The sequence below is a fragment of the Nyctibius grandis genome, chromosome 27 (assembly GCF_013368605.1).
Source record: "Nyctibius grandis isolate bNycGra1 chromosome 27, bNycGra1.pri, whole genome shotgun sequence".
Lineage (NCBI taxonomy): Eukaryota > Metazoa > Chordata > Aves > Nyctibiiformes > Nyctibiidae > Nyctibius > Nyctibius grandis.
In genome coordinates, this window is record NC_090684.1 from 4,969,644 (window position 1) to 4,988,701 (window position 19,058).

Sequence of the window (19,058 nt, forward strand, 5' to 3'; positions counted from 1 at the left end):
CATAACACCACTGCTAAAAATTGCATCGTACCAGCTCCGTGGCAGCTCTCATACACAACCCTGCTTGCTCTGATGGGGATGAGATTTTTTTTGGGGGGGTCCACCAAGGGTTTTCCACACTGGGCAACCAGCTCCGGTGTTTGGATGAGCTGGTGAGGGGAAAGGGGAGGATGGGATCTCTTGGGATCTTGTGGCTGCGTCTACTCTGGGGTTCCTCTGCTTTCAAGAGACTCAAAGCCCAAAGTTTGAGCCTCTTGATCTTCTGCTTCTGCAAGAGACAGGGCAGCAGAGCTGCTTTTTCATGCCTGGCTCATCCCCAAAGTCAGCGCGTGACCTTGGTTAAATCATTTATGATTCAGAGACCACTGAAATCACGGCGGGTGACCTTCTCTCTCGCACAGGCTGAGGCTCCTGCTTCGAGAGGAGCCCTCTCCAAAGGGGAGGACGCACCAGAGAAGCACCAGCGCAGTGCCGCCGTGCTCGCCCCTTCGCCCAGCTCACGAGGTTTTTGGGTGATTCACGAACCTGCCAAGTTACCCCGACCATTTGGTGCGGGAATACACTTTAATTACAGAAATTCAAGGAATGCAGCTGCACTAACACCACCACCGGTGCACAAGGGTCGGAAACCACTACGAGACATCCTGGGCAGAAGATGGATGCAGCTCATCCTAATTTCTCCCCAAATCCAGAGAAATTTCAGCTCCAGCACTGGGTCTACCCAGTGCTCAGCTCCTGCCATCAAGCCCCAAGATCCAGCTCATGGCACCAAGTTTTTTTCCCCTTCTTTTCTCCTTCCCTTCAACTCTCGCTGCTCCACTCACACAGCTGGGGCAGGGGAAGGCAGGAAGGAAAGAAGAAAAGCAAAATAAAAGGCAAGGGCTTCTTCTTGGCCCCATGCAGGACTGGAAGGGGGGCATGTTTTGGAGATGTGGTGACTGGCTCTTCCTGGCAGCTCCTTCTACTCAGTGGTGGGGGAAAAATATAAGCCAGACAAGGCATTTAATGCTTCTTCCTTACGTAGCATCTCTTGCACTGTGGCAGCAAGGGGTTTTACTGCAGGAGGCTCTCAGCATTAACCCTTCTCTGCACTGAGGGAAACTGAGGCACGGGCAGCCTGGGAAGGAGCAGGAGGGTCCCGGCTGTAGAGTGTACCAAAATCCAGCCCCGCTCCTTCAGGGTGCAGGGACCAGCCTTGCACCAAGGGTATCCTCATTCTGCATCATCCCCTGAGCACCAGCTCTGCTTTGGCCCTCATGCGGGGAAGGGCCTGACCCCCAAAAAGCTCTTGGGGATTTTTTTTTTTCTTTTTAAACACTCAAAGCTAAGCTTTGCTCTCCATCCTCCAGCTGAAAGTCCCCAGGTTCCAGCCCCACTGAGCTGGACTTGCTCAGAGTAAGGAAAGAGGCCAAGAGAGCACCGGGATGAGAGTCGAGACCATGGCTGCACCCACCAAACCAGCCCCTTTCAGCCCAGCCACCCAAGACCCAGACACCTCTGGGGAGGCAGAGCTGGGGCGATGGAGCTAGAAATGAGCCAGAAGTCGGGGGACTGAAGGTTTGTTCTAGTTCAGGAAGACACATGAGATCATTCAAAATCATGCCAAAAACTAATATATGTGAGCAAAGGCCAGCAGTGCATCGGAGAGTTTGGTACTCCAACCACATCCTCCCAAGGATGGGGGAGGACCTGGTTCAAACCCAGCTCCCATCCCCGTAGGAATGCTCTGCCCCACCACCCTGCATCCATCTCAAAAGAAAATTCATCCCCACCACCCATTTAGGCAGCATTTCATCTCAAATCTCTCATTTCCCCACTATTCCACAGCAGCAGCAGCTTTCCCAACCGCTCCCAAGGACCCACGCTCCCCTCCCCACCACCTCCCAGCTCTTCAAGGGCGCATCCATCCATCTATTTTACCAATCCTTTATCCCAGCCTCCGCATGCTCCCGGGGCCCTACAGCCTCCCACCTCCACGGGACCTCGGGGCTGGTTTTCAAGGCTGCCAAAGCCACCTTCAGCCCTGAGACCATCCTTGAGGTTGGATGGAGAAGCAGACACAAGAGGGGAAGGAGCAAGAGTGATTTAGGCAGAGAAAGGCACAAAACAAGAGGGGAACCGCTGCTGGGCAGGGAATAGAGGTTTATTCAGCTGTTGCCTCCAGAAACTTGAGGCTGTTTTTTTTTTGCTTTAAAAAAAAAAAAAAAAGACCTAAAATTATATGAACTCAACCATTTCCAGCACAATGATATATAATTTTATGAGTCAACATGCCCTCCTTGTTTCCACCACCCTTTAGCCCAAGTGCAAACAGCCCACGGGAAGGAGGGCTCAAAGCCAGAGGGAATCGCATGGGTTGACCCGATTTATTTAGGATGAATAAGGTTTCAAGGGGGGGGAGAAAAAAAAACACTGAACAAACCTTCAACCCACTCCAGGGACGGTCCCAAACACATAGACACGAGACAAGTTCAATGGAGACGTACAGGTCCTGCAAACCAGGCAAGGGGGAGCACGGCGGCAGCGCTGGGCTGGAGAAGATCAGAACGTGCTTCTCAGCGATGGAAATGTCCCAGCTCGGTCTCCTCTGGGCACAGGCACCGCCGCGGAGATACGTTGTCGTGGGGAAGAGGGGAGGGACAGAGCGACACGACACGACAAAGCGGGATCCGGGCGGCGTTTTAGAGGATGGAGGGGACGGGAGAGCAGGGACGCCGCAGAGGACAGGGAGAGCTGCAGCGGGACGCGAGGGGAGCCAAGCCCACCGTGGATCCTGCCACACCATCTATGCTGCTTAGGCTTCGGGATTTTCCATAGCCTCGGTGAAGAAAAGGGACAGGTTAGAGCCGAGCAGCCTCTTTCCCAAGGCTCGGAAAGCAAAGAGCACCAGGGTGAGCACTGCCCAGCCCCACATCTCAATTCAACCCTTTAAAAAAAAAATTCAGGATGGGTTTTTTTTGAGGGCAACCAAGCTGCTGGAGATCCTCCAGCCCTCCCCTCCCTTCCCCTTGGCTCCCCGTGCAGTTGAGTAGCTGAATCCAGGACTCAAGAGTCATTGATGTTGGGAGACCAAATTGGTCCTGGGAGGGTGTTGGGTTTTTTGTTTCCCCAAATTGCTCTGAATGAGGAATGAGTCTGGGGAGTTCGTGGGCTGAAGCAAATGGGGAAAAGCAGCAGAACTCAAAGAAATATGGGATTTGGAAGGAGTTATTTCCCTGGCTCTGGTTTTTAAGCCGGCTGTAGCAGCAAGCTGTTGCTGACACCTTTCCTTATGGAAAGGAGCAGGTAGACGTGCTCATTATTTTCCATGAGAAATTGCATTAAAGAGCAAATATTTCTATCGCTTTAAGCATGGGAATCTTTCACACTCCCCCAAAGAGCCAGAAATATGCTCCAGCTTTTATTGAAAAGCAACAGCCAGAACAAACGCTCTCGCAGGTCAAAAGCCACTTTTCTTTCTGGAAAGAAACTAAGGATTTGCACTGAAAATTGGATTTTTAGGTCCAAACAGCAGCGCTGTTCAAAGATGAACCCCAAGATCTGCTCTCCGGATCACTGCACCTTGCAGGGACAGCTCTGCTGCCAAAATATAGAAAATTAAGGATGCTCCCGGCCGCGATGAGCCCGACCGCCCTCGCTGCATCTTCTCCAAGAGCTTTTCCCTGTTCCCGCAAGCACCAGTGAGCTCCGGAGCAAGCAAGCGCGTGCGAGCGTGTGCGCGTACGCGGGGGGGAGAGGAGGGAGGCGGCTCCCTGACAGCAGAAAAACAAGGTGATGGATGGCCCCCCTCGGCAGTGCCAAGCTCGGAAACCGTCCCAGCGTCGAGTTAATGGAGCGTCTTTGGGTTCTGCTTTGATGCGAAGGCACCGATGGCGGGTGCTGGCCCGGCCAGGCTGGTTTGGGCTTGGAGGGAGGGATTAACGCTCACACCGGAGTGATCACGGCATCACCCCCACACACAGCCCCGAGGAGGATGCTGAGACATGAGCATCATCTGGAAAAGGCTCCAGAGCACTACCTCTTTACATCTGATTTTAACTCCTCATTAAATCTGATTTTAACCCCTCATTAAATCTGATTTTTATCCCCTTTTTATACTTTTTTCTGAATCATTTCCCAACCCCAGCAGCCGGCAGGGCAGGCACGGGAGTCTTGAACCTCTTCCCCATAACTCAGCCCCCCCCAGGAGACACAGCTCCTCCACCTTCGAAGCAGAGAAAGGGCTGGGGGGCAGAGGACCGCTTGCCTAAACCTGTTGCTGACTTCAGCAAAGCTTTTCCCCTTCCCACAGGGGAAGTGAGAGCAGAATCAGGCCCCAAAGAGAAAAGCAATTTCCTTCTTTACTCTTTGGCATGAATCCACGCAGCGAGTGAGGAGGGAAGTGAGCGCAGCCCTGAGCCAGGGGGTAGCCCCATCTCGAGCTGGGGATGTTTCCCACCTCCAGCAGCTGATGCAAAGATGCCCTGGTCCCCAAAAAACCACATCGGGCTCATCCTTCAGCAAACCTTGTTCTTTTCCCGGGAGCGCTGAGGCTCTTCGAAGAGCTCACACATTTCCCTGCCACCCTGAGCCACGCGCATGGGAAGGAATCGCACCGAGATGCAACCGGTCCCTGAAAGCTTGGGGTTACCGAGGGGTCCAGCACCCAAACAACATCAATTTGGCAGAGAGTTGTTATGGGGTCGGGGCTTGCTGGAAGCCACCTTGGCGATACAAGGACCCGCTGATGTGGTTGAGCACTTTATAGGGATGCTCTTTGCCTTCTTGCTCAGATCAAAAGGTGGAAGGAGGGCATAGGAACGGGGCCAAAATCATGCTGCCAGTTTTGATTAAGTCTCAAGCGTCACAGTTTGGGGCAGCACTTCATAAAGATTCTTGAGTGCTCCAGGGCCCTTCTGCAACAGGACTCCGAGGGCAAACCTGCCCCGAGCCCAACACTTCATTTTCTCCATCAATTAATTCCCAACGCACATAAAGCCACGCTCACAGGAGCACCTGGGAAGGAGCTCAGGACTCCATCCCTGAAGGCCATCGTGGTTTTCTACCAAGCTCAGGGCCAGATGCCACCACAGAGTCAAGCTGCAAAGCGCCGGAGGATTGCGCTCTGCTAATTGCTGCCGGTGCCGTTCGTTAACGGAGCCGGTATCCCAGCAACTCGCATAGGTGCTAACTGAGGTCACCGGGATCGCTTTATAGATGGGTTTGTTGCCAAGGAGCCGTATAGAGGCATCTTATAAACAGAGCGGTGGGGCAGCGTGTAAGCCCCGGGGGCTCTGGCAGCGCCGCGCTCCCCACACGCAAACGCTCGCGGCTCCCGAGCGCACGTGCACGCTCGCACATGCTTTGAGGCGGCAGCAGATGGGGACGGGGTAATGCAAGCAGGCACCGCTCCGGAACGGCTGTGCTTGTTTATAACGGCGGCCTGGCGCTCGGCTGCGTGTTGCATGCGCTCGTACGTGTGTCCCCATGCAAACATGGGCTTGTCCTTGCTCCCCCCTCCAGCCAAGCATCGCCGGTGGACGCTCACGTGAGCATCCCCGCGCTCGACCCCACACCGCTCAAGCCACATGCCGGTCGTGGCCCTGCACTAACAGCAAGCAACGGAGTGAAAATCAGCAGCGTGATGTTCTGGCTTCTGGCAACCAAGCCAAAAATTGCCGCTTTGCAATGCCAGTGTGCCGTCACCGAGTCAGTCCCCTTCCTCCATTTAACCCCATTCCCTGTGGCTCCTCTTGAAATCCCACTCTGGTTTCAAGCACTACCTTCTAGACCATCATAACCAGTCTAGCTGGCATGGGGGATGCTGGACTCATCCTGCCTCCATATCGCTCCATCCAAGCAGAAGATGGGTACTCACATGCCAAGACAGACCCATGGCCCATGTGTCTGTGCCCCAGCAGGACACATTTTGGGGAACTGTTTAGCGCTGAAGGGAGACAAGGGGTCCGGAGCCATCCCCGGGAGCAGGGGAGCAAGGTGACACCACTGGAAGCAGGAATAGGGACAAGAAACACCTGCCACATGGCAATCCACTGCAATCCAGCTCAGTCTTCTCCAGGGCCCAGGTCCAAGGGATGGTGGGCAGGCGTAGCTCTTCTTTTTGAGCTGCCCCAACGAGACCAACCGCTGGAATCGGGCTCTAACCGTGATGGATGCTGAGATCTGCAGCATATTCCTGAACCAGCTCCATCTCCTGATTTCCACAGCTTGTACAGACATCAGTACCTGTCCCAGGATCTGACAGATGGCCATCAGCAAGTTGGGCTCAGAACCAAGTTCATCTCAATTTGCAGAGCTGCCAGCATCCCAGTACCAGAACAAACAGCCTCAGCAGGAGATAAATCAAGACCAAGGGAAGAGGCACCTTTGAGGCTCCCAACAGCTTTCAGCTGGAGTGCAGGAGGCCACTTTGACCCTCTGATCATCTCTGGTCACCACTAATCCAGCCCACACTAGAGCATTTCACCAGGGAAGACATCAACCCTGACCTCCCAGGACAGCATCCCACAGGTCCATCCCCAACAGCCCAAGCAGGATGCAGATATTGAGGTTCTCTCTTCCCAAAAGGACTCGCGCATCACTCAAGCCCCTCTGGACACCAGATTCACCTTTCTCCAGGTGCAAGGCCGTTTCAGCAAGGTGGGGGTAAGTGACCCACGTACACATGTCTTTTAGTTGTATAAAGCACCCTGGCGTTTGCAGGAAGGACACCAGAACACACCAACGAAGATCACCAAAGTGCCCTTTCCAATAGCTGTTGCCACCACCATGCATGAAGTAAATCTCCTGGTCTCCTGCAACCAAGAAATGTGATTTGGGAGCCCAGCAAGAGCATCACTGGATCCTCAGCTATTGGGTCTACTCTAGTTCTCCTGGCTTCAGTGGGACCAAGTTCAAATGGTTCAGCTGAAGAGCTGCCTGACTCGAGCTCCTTGTAAGGATGAAGATCAGCACTGGCTTTCATCCCTCTCCTTCCTCCCTTCCAGTTTAGCATCCCCACCCCAGTTGGGGCAGGACTAGAGCCCCCCCACTTCTTCTCATTAGCAGGCATTAAGAAAAGCGACCGACTTCACAGAAAAAGGCACTTCCAGGAAAAACCTGAGGCTTTTCAAGCAAATGTTTGTATAGAACCCTCCTGCCCAAAGATGTGCAAAGCTTTTCATTTTTACCCTCTTTCTAATGGACGATGCGGAGCAGAAACACCAAAAGGAATCCTTGAGATTTCCCAAGAGGAAGCAACCAGTTTGCTTCTACTAATGTAATAAATGTGATTGCCCCCAAATATCTCCCCTCGCTCCAGGGGCTGTTGGAGATCCTGGCCCAGGCCAGCCTGGGATGAGCTGGGCTGCCTTGCACATGAAAACAGGTGACTCCCCAGTGTAAAAGATACAAGGAGGCGTGAGATGAACCAGAGCACCAGGGCTGGAGGTCACAGACCCAAAGCTGAGGTCCTCCCTATGTCCCAAGCCCATCCAGTCTTTACCAACCCAAAGCAGAGCTACAGCAACAAACCCTTGAGGGCTTCCAAAGCACCAACACCACAAGCCAACAGGTCTTGGTGTGCAGCTCAGAGACGTAGCACATTATCTTTTCTCCTGCCTTGCCCCAGCTCTCATGCACCGTTCCCTGTGAGTAACTGGGATTAGACGGTACCGAGGAGGCAGATGTAGGTCAGCTCTGCAGCTACACCATCCCACACCACCCTGGACACACAAGAAAAACTGCAGAACTAAAAAACTGAGCCATGTCCTAAGAACTATCCCAGCAATCGAGGGTGCAGCTGGATTTTGTGGCACAAGGTAGGCACTGGATTTACCCTCCCAGGGGGCTGAGGTGCTGGGAGATGGGCACAGGACACGCTCGCTGGTGGAGCAGAGAAGGCTGGAGGACAGTGCGAAGGGACCAGGCTGAAGAGGATTGTTGTTTTGTTACGGGAAGAAGAGTTTTGTGTTTTCCTGACTCATCTCCCCCACAGTTTCCCATTGAACACCTCAACACCTAGCAAAGCTCACTTCCCAGACCCAGAGGAGACAGCCTTGCTGGCAGCCCGGTGCTTTTGGCAAGGCAGCACTTGACACATCACGTCTCCCCACGCTCAAACCCACCAAAAGACATCAGAGGGAGAGAGGAAAGGAAAAAAAAAACCTGTGGATTTTTTCCCTACTGAAAATCTTTTGACCACCTTCAGTCACAACCTCACCTCCTCCCCAGGAGAGATGTCCCCCTCACATCACCCTGAGACAGGTGGCTGAAGGCCAGGGAGAAGAGCTGGAGGGGACAGGAGAAGCTGGAGCACTGGGGAGCAAAGGGACAAGTGCCCCAAGGAGGGCAGTGCAGCCACATGGGGTCAAAGACCCCAAATGGTGGCAATCAGGGGAGAAGACCTTGGGGGAGGAGAAAACAAAAAGGGTAGGGCTAGCATGGAGAGACGTGGTGGATGGAGATGAAGCAGATGGAGAGGCAGGAAGACAAGTGGATTTGGGGAGCAGAGAACAACAGCTAGGCAGGCAGATGGAGATGAACCACCATCTTGGACAGATGCAATAAACCTCTACCTCACTCCTCCACCTCACCCTCCCCAGCCCACGGGCCAGCTCACACCTCCAGCATCAGCCATACCTTTCTGAATGCCTCCATCCGCTGCACAGGAGAAGTCACCCGTGGCCAGCAGGAAGCACGTGGAGGATTTCTTGTTCTTATCCCGGGTGCTGGAGCGTCGCATGGGCCGCTTCTCCTCATCGGTTGGTGACAGTGGCTGCTCCTCATCTGACAGCACCACGTTGGCCTCACCATTCTGCTTAGAGTCTGCAAGGAGGTGGCAGAGACCCATCAGGAGTCGATAAACCCACAGGACAAGGTGCTTGGGGTGGCCAGAAGGGTTTGCTTAGACCATGCAAGGAAGGAGAAGACCAGATTGCCCAGAACAACACCCACAAATTCAGGTACTGATCCCGGCCTGGACATGCTGACTTAGAGTGACCAGGGGAGCAGGACCACACCAGGATTTAATCCCAAGCAGAAAACAGCAGCTCTTACTCCTGCTGAGGGTTGTATACCCTGTGTGAAGCCAAGCAGGGTTTGCCAGGGAAGAAACACCCCCGGTCTTTGAGATCCACCCACCTAATTGGTGGGAATTAGCTCTCCAAAATTCACATTGCTGAGATAAGTGCTGTTCAGGTTAGTGGTGGAGCGCTAATTTATGTCATAAGACTCTGGTTCGTTAGCTGAGAGGATGCTATGCCAGGTGAGGGCCTGGCCTGAGGTCCTGGGTCAGTGTTGGGGTGAAGGGATGGGGATGACCTCCAGAGCAGGACAGTTACTCTCACTGCTCCACACTGCCGGGGCTCCTGGGGCAGATGGGATGCGTAAGCACGTGGAAAAGGGAGATTTATATGGGAGAACACCTAGCTGGGGCATTTGGAGCTCCCTGTGTCCCCACAGGTGAAGGACCATCACTGTTAGACACGTGGCCAGATGCACTGCTGCTCAGGGCTGACCTCAGCGAATGCCACGTTGGTGCAGGGGACAACCCCACCATGGTCCCCTCCTGTTTCCATGCTGCAAAGCCAGCTGCTCTGGAGGTGCCACTGGCAGCAAACTAAGATGAAAAGGGCAAAGCAGCCTCTGTGGCCACCAATGATACCATGGCAAGGCACTCGCAGTCCCCCAAGCTCAGCCCAAGCGATGCTGCCCACTGATGACGGCCTACAGCTAGGGCCATGCCCTCTCCTGACGTGAAGGAAAGACTGGCCAAACCCCAAACTTCACCTGAGTGCATAAGGCCAAGTAACAAATGTCTGTGGGCTAATTTTGCTCCTGCCTGAGCACAGGATTTGGAGCAGCCTTGGCCTTGCCATTCAGGGATACTACATCCGCTAGAAGATGAATGAGGAGGTGGAGTCCCAGGGAATATCCACAGATTTATCCATTTTGGTGAAGCTCGCCCTGATTTATGGTGGGAGGAAGCAATAGAAAATCCCCCCCAAGGGCATTACCAGGCTAAGATGGGAAATTGGGCAAATGGTCTTACATCTGTGAGGGCAAGAAAAAGGTTGGCTGGGTAGGGACACCTTGAACCACACCACAGTGACTTGATCTATGCCATTAGGAGATCAGGATATGGCCTTTCCCCTGGGGTGCCCACTAGATCCCTCTCCTGCATGGAGGGGGAATCTTGATCTGCAGCATCCTGGTCCACCAATGCGGTACCCAATACCCAGACACCCAAGGACCCCAGCCCTTTCTGCACCAAGTTCTCACCACCCCAAGAGCCAAGGGCCACATCCTGCAGCAGGGCAGTCCCCAGGGTCTCTGGGACATAGGAGACCACAAATGTTGCCTTGGTGGCTCCCAGAGGTCTCCCCCTCCCTTTGCCCCATCTTTGGGGTCTCACCTGACCGTTTCCGCTCAGCCGCCCCCTCCTCTACTGCCAAGGGGCAAGTGTCGCTCTGGGTGCTGTTACGGGGGGAGTTTTGCTCGGATTTGCAGTAGGTAGGGGAGTCCAGCGGGGCTGGACGGGGTATATGCTTTTTCTTCTTCTTTGGCAGCTTCTGCTTGGCCATGGCCAATGAATAGTACATCCCAAAGTTATTGACAATGACGGGCACGGGCATGGCGATGGTGAGCACCCCGGCCAACGCGCAGAGAGCCCCCACCACCATGCCCGACCAGGTCTTGGGGTACATGTCGCCATAGCCCAGGGTCGTCATCGTGACCACAGCCCACCAGAACCCAATGGGGATGTTCTTAAAGTGAGTGTGGTCGCTCCCGCGGGGGTCGGACGTCTTGGCTCCAATCCGCTCAGCATAGTAGATCATAGTGGCAAAAATCAAGACCCCCAAGGCGAGGAAGATGATGAGGAGCAGGAATTCGTTAGTGCTGGCCCGAAGTGTGTGGCCCAGCACCCGAAGACCCACAAAGTGCCGCGTCAGCTTGAAGATCCGGAGGATCCGGACGAAACGGACGACCCGTAGGAAGCCCAGTACGTCCCGGGCAGCTTTGGAGGACAGGCCACTGAGACCTACCTCCAGGTAGAAGGGTAAGATGGCCACAAAGTCAATGATGTTGAGCAGGTTTTTAACAAAGAGAAGCTTATCTGGGCAGCAGATGATGCGAACCAGGAACTCAAGGGTGAACCACAGGACGCAGACCCCTTCAATGTAGGTGAGGATGGGCTCCGTCTCCACTTTATGCGTCAGCAGGATCGTCGTGGTGTTGCCAACCACGAGGGTCTCCGTCACATTGACATCAATGTTGAAGGCCTCATGCGTCTCCAGGCAGAAGGTTGTGATGGAGACCAGGATGAAGAAAAGCGAGGCAAAAGCAACTACCTGCAAAAGCAGAAATTACACGGGCCGTTAGCTGATTTGGGTCAACCCCTCCTGATTAGTTGATTTGGGTCAACCTGTCCTCTTTGGAGGAGAGCAGCAATTTTATGAACTACCATGAGAACAACTTTGGGGCAGCCTGAGACACACCTCTGGTGTCACCTGCCTTTGGTACATCTCTTCTAATCCCTGCCAGTGAATAGTAATAGTAGGGATGGGAGAAGTCCTCATTCAATAAAAATGAGTGCAACAGGCTCGAAACACCCCAGGAGCTATGCTGCCACCACCCACTTCCCCAAGACTGAGGATGGAGAATGGGGAGGGTTCCCTGGACCTGTCCGATGAGTTGACAGCAAACCTCAGGGTCTGGAGCCATCAGTCCAGGACCTTTCTCCAAGTGCTGCGATATGTACAGGGGAAGGTGTGATGGGCTCCAGCTGTGGATGGAGATGTGCCAGAGATGACAGTGATGGGGATGAAAGGAGACCTGCAACAGCCTGGGTTTGGAGCAAGCCTCCACTGGGAACACACCTGAAAAGGGAACTTTGAGAGGACTGATTCAAAGAGCTTTCCCCCACATTCATTCCAAACCCCCCCACAGATGAGATGTTCACACCATTCACGACTGTGAGGTTTGAGGTCTGGATGTATCAGAGATGTTCTTTTGCCCCCTCCCTGCTCGCTAAGGGTCAGTGGTGGACAACGTGCCCACGAACAGTCCCAGGACTGAGAGGGCAGGACGAGGAGGAGAGAAGCAGGCAGAGCTCAGCGTCGTGCTGATGCCTGGTCCTGGGGACACCCAGACGCTCCCATTTCTCCCCTCTGCCCGACTGGGGAGACCTTTGTCCCCTCTGCGTTGCCTCCTCCCTGCAGCACGCTGCCGCTTCGCCTCGGATGTGGAAATCACAGGCTGTGTCAGAAAGAAAACACTTTGTCGTCCCCCCCATCAATCCAGCTCAGCCCTCCTCCCCGGCAGGATGAGCTCATGATGAGTCCATTACCCAGAGCATCTGTTTCCAGGAGCCCCCGAAAAAAAAATAAAGCCTCTGAGCACAAAAGCTCTTCTTCTACCTTCCTCCAGCACAAACGCACGGTGAGTTTGGCTTCCTGGGAGCAGCTCATGCTGCAGCACCTTTTGCTGCTAACCCACCCTGCCCGCATCGAGCAGGATGCGACCTTTTGCTGTCAAACCCACCCGCCCAGCTGCGTTCAGCAGGCAGCCGCACCGAGACGACAGCCCGGGTGCTCGGCTGGAGTGAATCAGCAGCAGAAACAGCCTGAGTCACGCTTGAGAAAAACCCGGCCCCGGACACTGGTGGTAACACGCTGGCAGCCCTGCGCCTGCCGAGAGCATCCTTGAGGGGTGTCCCCAAGGGCAAACCCATGTGGGTCCGGCACAGAGAGCATCAGCCCTCCAAAAAGTTAGGTGTGAAGTTTAAGCCAGGCTCTAATTGATGGAGAAACATCTGGGAGATGATTCTCCCCTCTCCCAGTGATAGACACCAGCTTGGGGATGGGCTGAGATGCTCCACACCCCTCTGATCAGACCACTCTGGACCACGTGCCGCGATGCTGCTCTGCTGGCGGCAGCTCCCAAGGCAGCCCTCGCCAATCGGACTTCCAGAATTCAGGAAGCAAACCCAACAAAAAAATGGGATCTTAAAGCAAGGCCAGTTTAACCAGACACGTGCGTCTACACAGCGGTTGCACGGCCATAATAATCCGCTTTTCAGCTGAGGGCTGAGTAACGTTCCTGAGATTCCCCATATGGGCAATCTCAGGAAAACTTGAAGAGTCACAACTTGACTCAACGCAAAGTAGGAAGAGAAAAATTATCAAGGAAGAGAGTGAGACCCTGCGAACACTCAGACAATAAAGCAGCCCTGTATGAGCTGTGTAGGTGAGAGCTGATTTAGCCCCAGGAGCAAAAGCAACCTCTAAAAATAGAAGAGTCAAGTTCACAGCCAGTCCCAACCACCGTCCCCAACTCCCCAAAGTCAATCGTGCTGCTCCAGTTTTGTGTCACCTGAAGTTCTGACCTGAGACATCTTATCTCAGCTTTGGCCTCTGCTCCAAGCTCAAGGTTTTTTCCAAAATCGTCTTAAAAATAAAATAAAATCTACATATATACTCAATGGCCACCAATACAGCACCAAAAGCCCCACCAAACGCGTCCTCCAGAACTTGCTGACGATCTACACGATCTCAACGTGCGCTCAACAGCTTGGGATGGGTGTTCCTCAAAAACCCATGACCTTCCAGGGGGTCACTAGCCTGGAAGCCCCAATGGAAGTGAGGTCAGGACCCCACAAGTTGGGCTGCAAAGGGAAAAATAATGAGGAGCTACAAGGGAGCAGACTTTGGAAGTAGAGGTAAAATCACGATCAGGGCAGTTTCTCATGGGGAGAAAAAGAGTTGTACGCTACAGTTGGGACAGCAGCTACACTAGGGACCGAATTTTTACTGAGACTGGACTAGTCACAGGAGCCAAGGTCCAGTGGGTGTCGATGCTACAAGGAAAAGAGGCTAAAAACTTGGGGGGGGGAATTTCTAAGCGTGTGCTCACGCAGTTGCCAGCTCAGGAGGTGTTGGGAGAGAGAAGTGCTGGAAGGAGGGAAAGATGGAAATAGCCAGGAGCCAACTGAGTCAGGGCCCGAGGGGCTGCTCCGCAAGCCACGAGGAGCAAGGACCGGAGAAATCCAGCCCCTGAGACTCTTTCTTAGTCACTGCTGTCGCACGGTCGAGGGAGAAGTTTTATGCGCACAACCTGGGACCGCTCTCCTCCCCACTGCTGCCAAGGTTTGCCAAGACGCAGGGGACCGGCAGCTCCGGAGCGTCCCCAGGCCAAACGCCACGGCCAGCAGCACCCCCTTTGCTCTGAAAGGGAAGCGGAAGACTCCATAATAGGGCAGAGTTAAAGAAATCTCGCTTCAGCCACCCCAAAATACCAGGGCAGCACCATGAACACCTGCAGAGATGGTCCTGAATCATCCCAGGGCTGGACGGTGACTCCAAACCAGTAATGGTTCCTGGCATTAACTGGGTGCACTAGGCAGGTTGTGCTCACTTGGGTTGGTTGCGCTGCTCCGTGCCTCAGTTTCCCCTTCTGCCAAAGCAGTTCTCCTAAGCCACTGCAAAACCAGACTGATATTTTGGAGTGGGAAAACGAGACCCAGAAGAGCCTGTGAGTGTTACTGCTGGGAGGTGACTGTCCCCCATGAGCAGTAAGGAAGCAGGGAGCTCCCAGTGCAGACTGGTCCCACTCCAACCCCAGTCAGGGCTCACATCACAACCATCTCTGCTCCCTCCAACACCCTCCTCCTGCTAAAACAAATGCCTTTCCGAGAGCAGCTCAGCACATGGGAAAAGCAGAGCCAAATAATAACGTGCAAAATCAGGGTTGAATTATCCTCCTTGGGCTGATTTTTTTTCATTTGGAGCTTTGCACCACTCAGAGCATCTCTCAGAGGCCACAAGCCCTCAGAGATGGGCAAAGGATCGGGTACCCCTTTCAAAAGGAGTAAAGCTCTTGTTGCCCGAGCATCCTCTGGACGTGCGTTGCTCTTAACGTTAACTGCAAAAACACCCCCTTGCCAAACTGCCCCCCCTGCCCTGTGCGCTGCCGTGGGGTGTGAAGTGCCTGCAGGATTTCTTACCATCGATGGGGGTTTTTTTTTTTATACCTCTAAATGCATCCAGAATTAATTTCAATCCCAAATATCTATATGTGTACGTGCGGCAGATTTATAAGCTGGGTGCGACGGGGGACACAGGCGTGGGGATGGGTCCGGATGGGTATGGCACGGCGTGGGGGGATGTCTGGGGATCGGTGGGCAGCGCTTTGGGGGTGATCTAAGAGTAGCTGGGAGAGGAGAGACGGATGCAGAATAGTGCCCGAGCCAGGCTGGGATCCCAAAGGTGTGCCAGGTTATGAGGGATATGTCCCAGGCACGTCGGTGTCTGTGGGTAGGGATCGTCTGCGTGTGCAAGGGAGGGGGTCGTGGGGGATGTGCGCACGTGTATGTGCTCGTGTGTGTGTGTATGTGGTGTATCGGGTCCCCAGGGATGCGCGGATGAAGGGGTTGGTTGGTGTGTGTGTGTTTGTGTGTGTTAGCGGCTGAGAGCCTGCGCTCGCACGTGCTGATGGGCACCGTATGCTGCGCGTGGGCAGCATCGACGCGGCAGCGGTGGGGGACAGGGGCGCGGGGACGAGGGCACTGTGCTTGCACAGACACATGGGGTGTCTTTTGGGGCTGCTGCTGGTGAAGAAGAGGAGCACAAGCTCCTTAGGGGCAACCGTAAGGATCCCATTTGCTTTAGGACCTGATTTGGGTGCCAGCAGCCCCCCACTCCACCCCTGGGCCATTAAACGTGGGTTTTGGCATGGGCATACACAGCCCAGCGAGAGGAACCAAAGCAATCCTGCCTGTCCTAGAGCATCTGGAAACTCTGCCAGGACTCAGCCCTGCCAAGGACCGTCCCTGCCAATCCCTCATCTCCATGAGCCCAGGAGGTACCCAGGCAGCACCCAAGGGTGCAAAGGGGGCAGGGAGCTGAGCTTGCCCCCAGTTTCAGCCCAGCTCCCCCAGGTGTGATGCATTGGGAGGGGATGGGGAGATGATGGAAGAGGCTTCCTGAAGGATGGGAGATGGCCAACGCACCCCATGGTAGGAGGGGGATGGCTACAGGGGGGCTCACGTAACCCACTAGGAAAGTCCCTCTCACCGATGGGGAGATGAAGACACAACTCCAGCATGGCCCCATCCCACCTCCCGCTGGCACGTTTCTGGAGCTTACCCTTGCCGCCTTGGATGAGTAGGGATCCTCAAAGAGCGCCCACATCCTGGGCTGCCAATTCCGACAGCAGCCACCCCCTCCGGCAGCCCCTGCCACCCCTGGCGGCCTGTCATCCATGCCCAGGCGTTGAAGGGCCATCTCCCTACCCCCTTCCTCTTCAGGCTCCTCTCCACCAGCCCCTCCACCAGGTTCGGGACTCTCGAAGATGTCCAGGGCCTCTTCAGCATCACGATGCTGACGGTAGGTCATCCAGCAGCAAGGCTCCACGTCCGTCTCATCGATGCCCCAGTAGGTCAGCTCCTCCTCGAAGAGGGGTCCGCAGATGTCCGCGGGGCAGTGCAGCTTGCCGGTACGGTAGTAGTTGAGCACATAGGAGAAGATCCCGGGGTGACGGTCAAAGAAGAACTCATTGCTTTTACCATCAAAGTCAAAATTGCTCTGGGCATCGGGGTCGGCGAGCCAGGCCAGGCGGGTGCCCGGCAAAGTCCGTAGGGTGCTTTTGTAGGTCTCATGCCGAGTACCACCTACATTGATGGTGATCTTGTCCGACTCTTCCCCTTTGCCCATCTCTTCCTTCAGGCATGTTTTGGAGGGTGGTTTGTTCCCAGACTTGCGTCCACGGTAGGAGGAGACACACACGGAGCTGATCATAGATTTCGGTGGATGGGAGATGCACGCTACGCGCACCCTTCCTGCGGGCGAGGAGCTGGGGGGTCGGCGGAGGCGGGAGAGGGGGGCACAGATGGGACTGGGGAGGGGAAAAGCGGGGGGCTCAGGCTTGGCTCTGGCCTCAGGGGGAGCAGGCTGGAGCCGAGCCGGACACCTCCAGCTGCTGGGGAGGCTGCAACCTCCACCCCCCCCCCTCTAAAATCACCTCCCCCCTCAATAAAACCGCCCTAAAGCAGGAGCCAGCGCAGCGCTGCCGGGCAGCAACAAGTGCGGGCAGGGGGAGGTGCGGGGGGTCCGGCAGCCCCGGGGATGCGGGCCCGGCTGGGGGGGAGGATGCTACTGCCAAGGCCGAGGAGAGGGGGGGGCCGAGCCCTGAGCCCCCCCGGGCTGCGTGTGTGTGTGTGTCCCCGGTACCTGCAGCACCAGGCGCGGGGGGGCCCCGCCGCACCCCCCCCCTCCGGCTCCGCGCTCCCTCCGCCCCCCCCCCCCCACCGGGCTGGGCTTTAGAGGGGGGGGGGGCGGCCGGGGGGCACCTCCCCGGTTCCCAGCCGAGGGGGGGGGAGGCATATGGATGCGTGCCCTCCGCCTCCCCCTGCTCCAGCCGGGTCCTGCCCTCCCCGGGGGGGCTGCGGTGCCGGGGGGGGCCCCGCTCACGCGTGGCCGGGCCGGGGGGGCCCTGTTGCACGCCCCGGCGGGTGCCTCCCGGCCCGGCTCCGTGCTGGGGAGGCGGCGAGGGCTGCTCCGGGGCTCGGCGGGGGAAGAGCCGCCGCCGCCCGGGGCTTTTATAGGGCTGGGAGCGAGCGGCGGGGTTACGGGAGCCGGTACCGCCCCGCCGGGGAACCGGGGACCCCCCCACCCCCGCCCCACAGCCCCCCGCCGCTGCCCTCCCCTCCCAACCCGCTCCTCCATCCCTGCATCCCTCCCTCCATCCTCCCGTCCCTCCATCCCCGTTCCCCCCGCCTCCCCAGACCCCCCGCATCCCCCGGTACCGGCTCACCTCCCCGCAGGGCCCGACGTGCAGGTGAGGCTCGGGGTGGGGGGGTGTCGGTGTCAGCGAGGAGTGAACCCCGGCCACCCCAGCTCCGCTTCGCACCGGAGGGGAAATGCAGCCCAGAGCTGCCTGTGGATCTGGAGCCAGCTCTTGGCAGAGGCTCGAGCAGATCCCATCCCTCCCTGGCTCTCGCAATCCCTCGCTCACCGAGAGGTCAGGAGAGACCGACCCCGAGCGTGGGGCCGTGGCCGGTGGGGAGCTGGGTGGCTGCAAGTGGACCTGGCCCTCCTCCTCTCCCCCCACCCTCCCCGAGCAGCTCTCGGTCCTGTTTTGGCTCCTGCGTGAAAGATGCCCCTTCCCCAGAGCTGCGGGCACCAAGGTTGGGACTCAGGGTACCAACCACCCCAGCCCCAAGGGCCCTTCCCCTAAATCCCCTCACCTTGGGGGGCTTTTACACCCCCCCCGGGTGCTGGTGCTGCTCTCCCCTGTCACCTGGGGAGGAGGTGAAGCGCTGGGGTGCCCCAGGGGACAAGCCTGTCACCAAGGCGAAGACCCAAGGGACCCAGTCCCACCAGTGCTGTTTACTCCTGCACTGGCACTGCTGGTGCTGGGGTGGGGGGATGCAGGCGGGTGCTTTAGGGTCACAGATGGGACCCAAGCCCAGCACAGGCCTGTTACTGGGGTGGGAGGGAGCTGAGCTGGGGAGTCAGCACTTGGATAAGGGGGTCTTTGGTGCAGGGTGAGGGGACAGTAAGTGGGGGGTGCTGCCCCACGCCAGCCTCCCTCTCTGCACCTCCCCAGGCTCTATGGAGGGTCCCCCTGCAGGGCCCCAGGTCCCCTCCTCACCCCCTACCCAGGTTTGTCCCCTCTGTGACATTCTCACCCCCGTACCAGGGTGGGGATTGGGGGTGGCTGGGGCAAACGCTCCACCCAAGAAAAACCACGAGGCGTTGAGAGCCGCGCTTAAAATCTTACCACCAAGAAAGCCCTGCTCCAACTGTAACTGCAACTCCACAGCTTCCAGGGCCGGATCCTGAGCGGGTGGAGGTTGGCGTAGCTCCACACCCAAACCACCCGAGGCTGCACCAGCGGGAGAGCTCGGAGCCCGAGGGAAAACCGTGCTGGAAAAAATCGAGCCTTGCATCACCAGCCAGGCATCGCAGCTCAGCTCCTCATCGTCGGTAAAACGAGTTTGGCCAGGAGGAAGGAATGCTGCGACCTGATGCTAATATTTTATCCGGCGACTTTCATCCCGGGGAGATCTTCATGCACCC

General features: G+C 56.3%; 1 protein-coding gene across 3 annotated transcripts; it reads right to left on the reverse strand.

Moving 5' to 3' along the window:
• Positions 1-2,681: 2,681 nt before the first annotated feature.
• On the reverse strand, positions 2,682-18,906 carry KCNC4 (potassium voltage-gated channel subfamily C member 4). Of its 3 annotated transcripts, XM_068419355.1 has the most exons (5): positions 18,760-18,906; positions 16,125-16,872; positions 10,394-11,330; positions 8,620-8,805; positions 2,682-2,818 (listed from the first exon to the last, which is right to left on the reverse strand). In XM_068419355.1, exons 2-5 carry the CDS (start codon positions 16,773-16,775, stop codon positions 2,682-2,684), a joined length of 1,911 nt encoding a protein of 636 aa, XP_068275456.1. In that variant the 5' UTR covers positions 16,776-16,872; positions 18,760-18,906. The 3 variants fall into 3 exon arrangements, with proteins under 3 accessions (XP_068275456.1, XP_068275454.1, XP_068275455.1); XM_068419353.1 differs by lacking the exon at positions 18,760-18,906 and having other exon boundaries at positions 8,620-8,785; positions 10,428-11,330; positions 16,125-16,691; XM_068419354.1 differs by lacking the exons at positions 8,620-8,805; positions 18,760-18,906 and having other exon boundaries at positions 16,125-16,775.
• Between the last annotated feature and the right edge of the window lie 152 nt (positions 18,907-19,058).

What these genes read in the sequence shown, in the direction of transcription:
- KCNC4 (XM_068419355.1), bottom strand. Translation starts at nt 16,775, where the DNA reads ATGATCAGCTCCGTGTGTGTCTCCTCCTACCGTGGACGCAAGTCTGGG. An exon ending in GGCTGAGCGGAAACGGTCAG is followed by an intron (nt 8,806 to 10,393) that starts GTGAGACCCCAA and finishes ACCTCCTTGCAG; the next exon opens with ACTCTAAGCAGAATGGTGAG. An exon ending in GGATGGAGGCATTCAGAAAG is followed by an intron (nt 2,819 to 8,619) that starts GTATGGCTGATG and finishes TTCTTCACCGAG; the next exon opens with GCTATGGAAAATCCCGAAGC.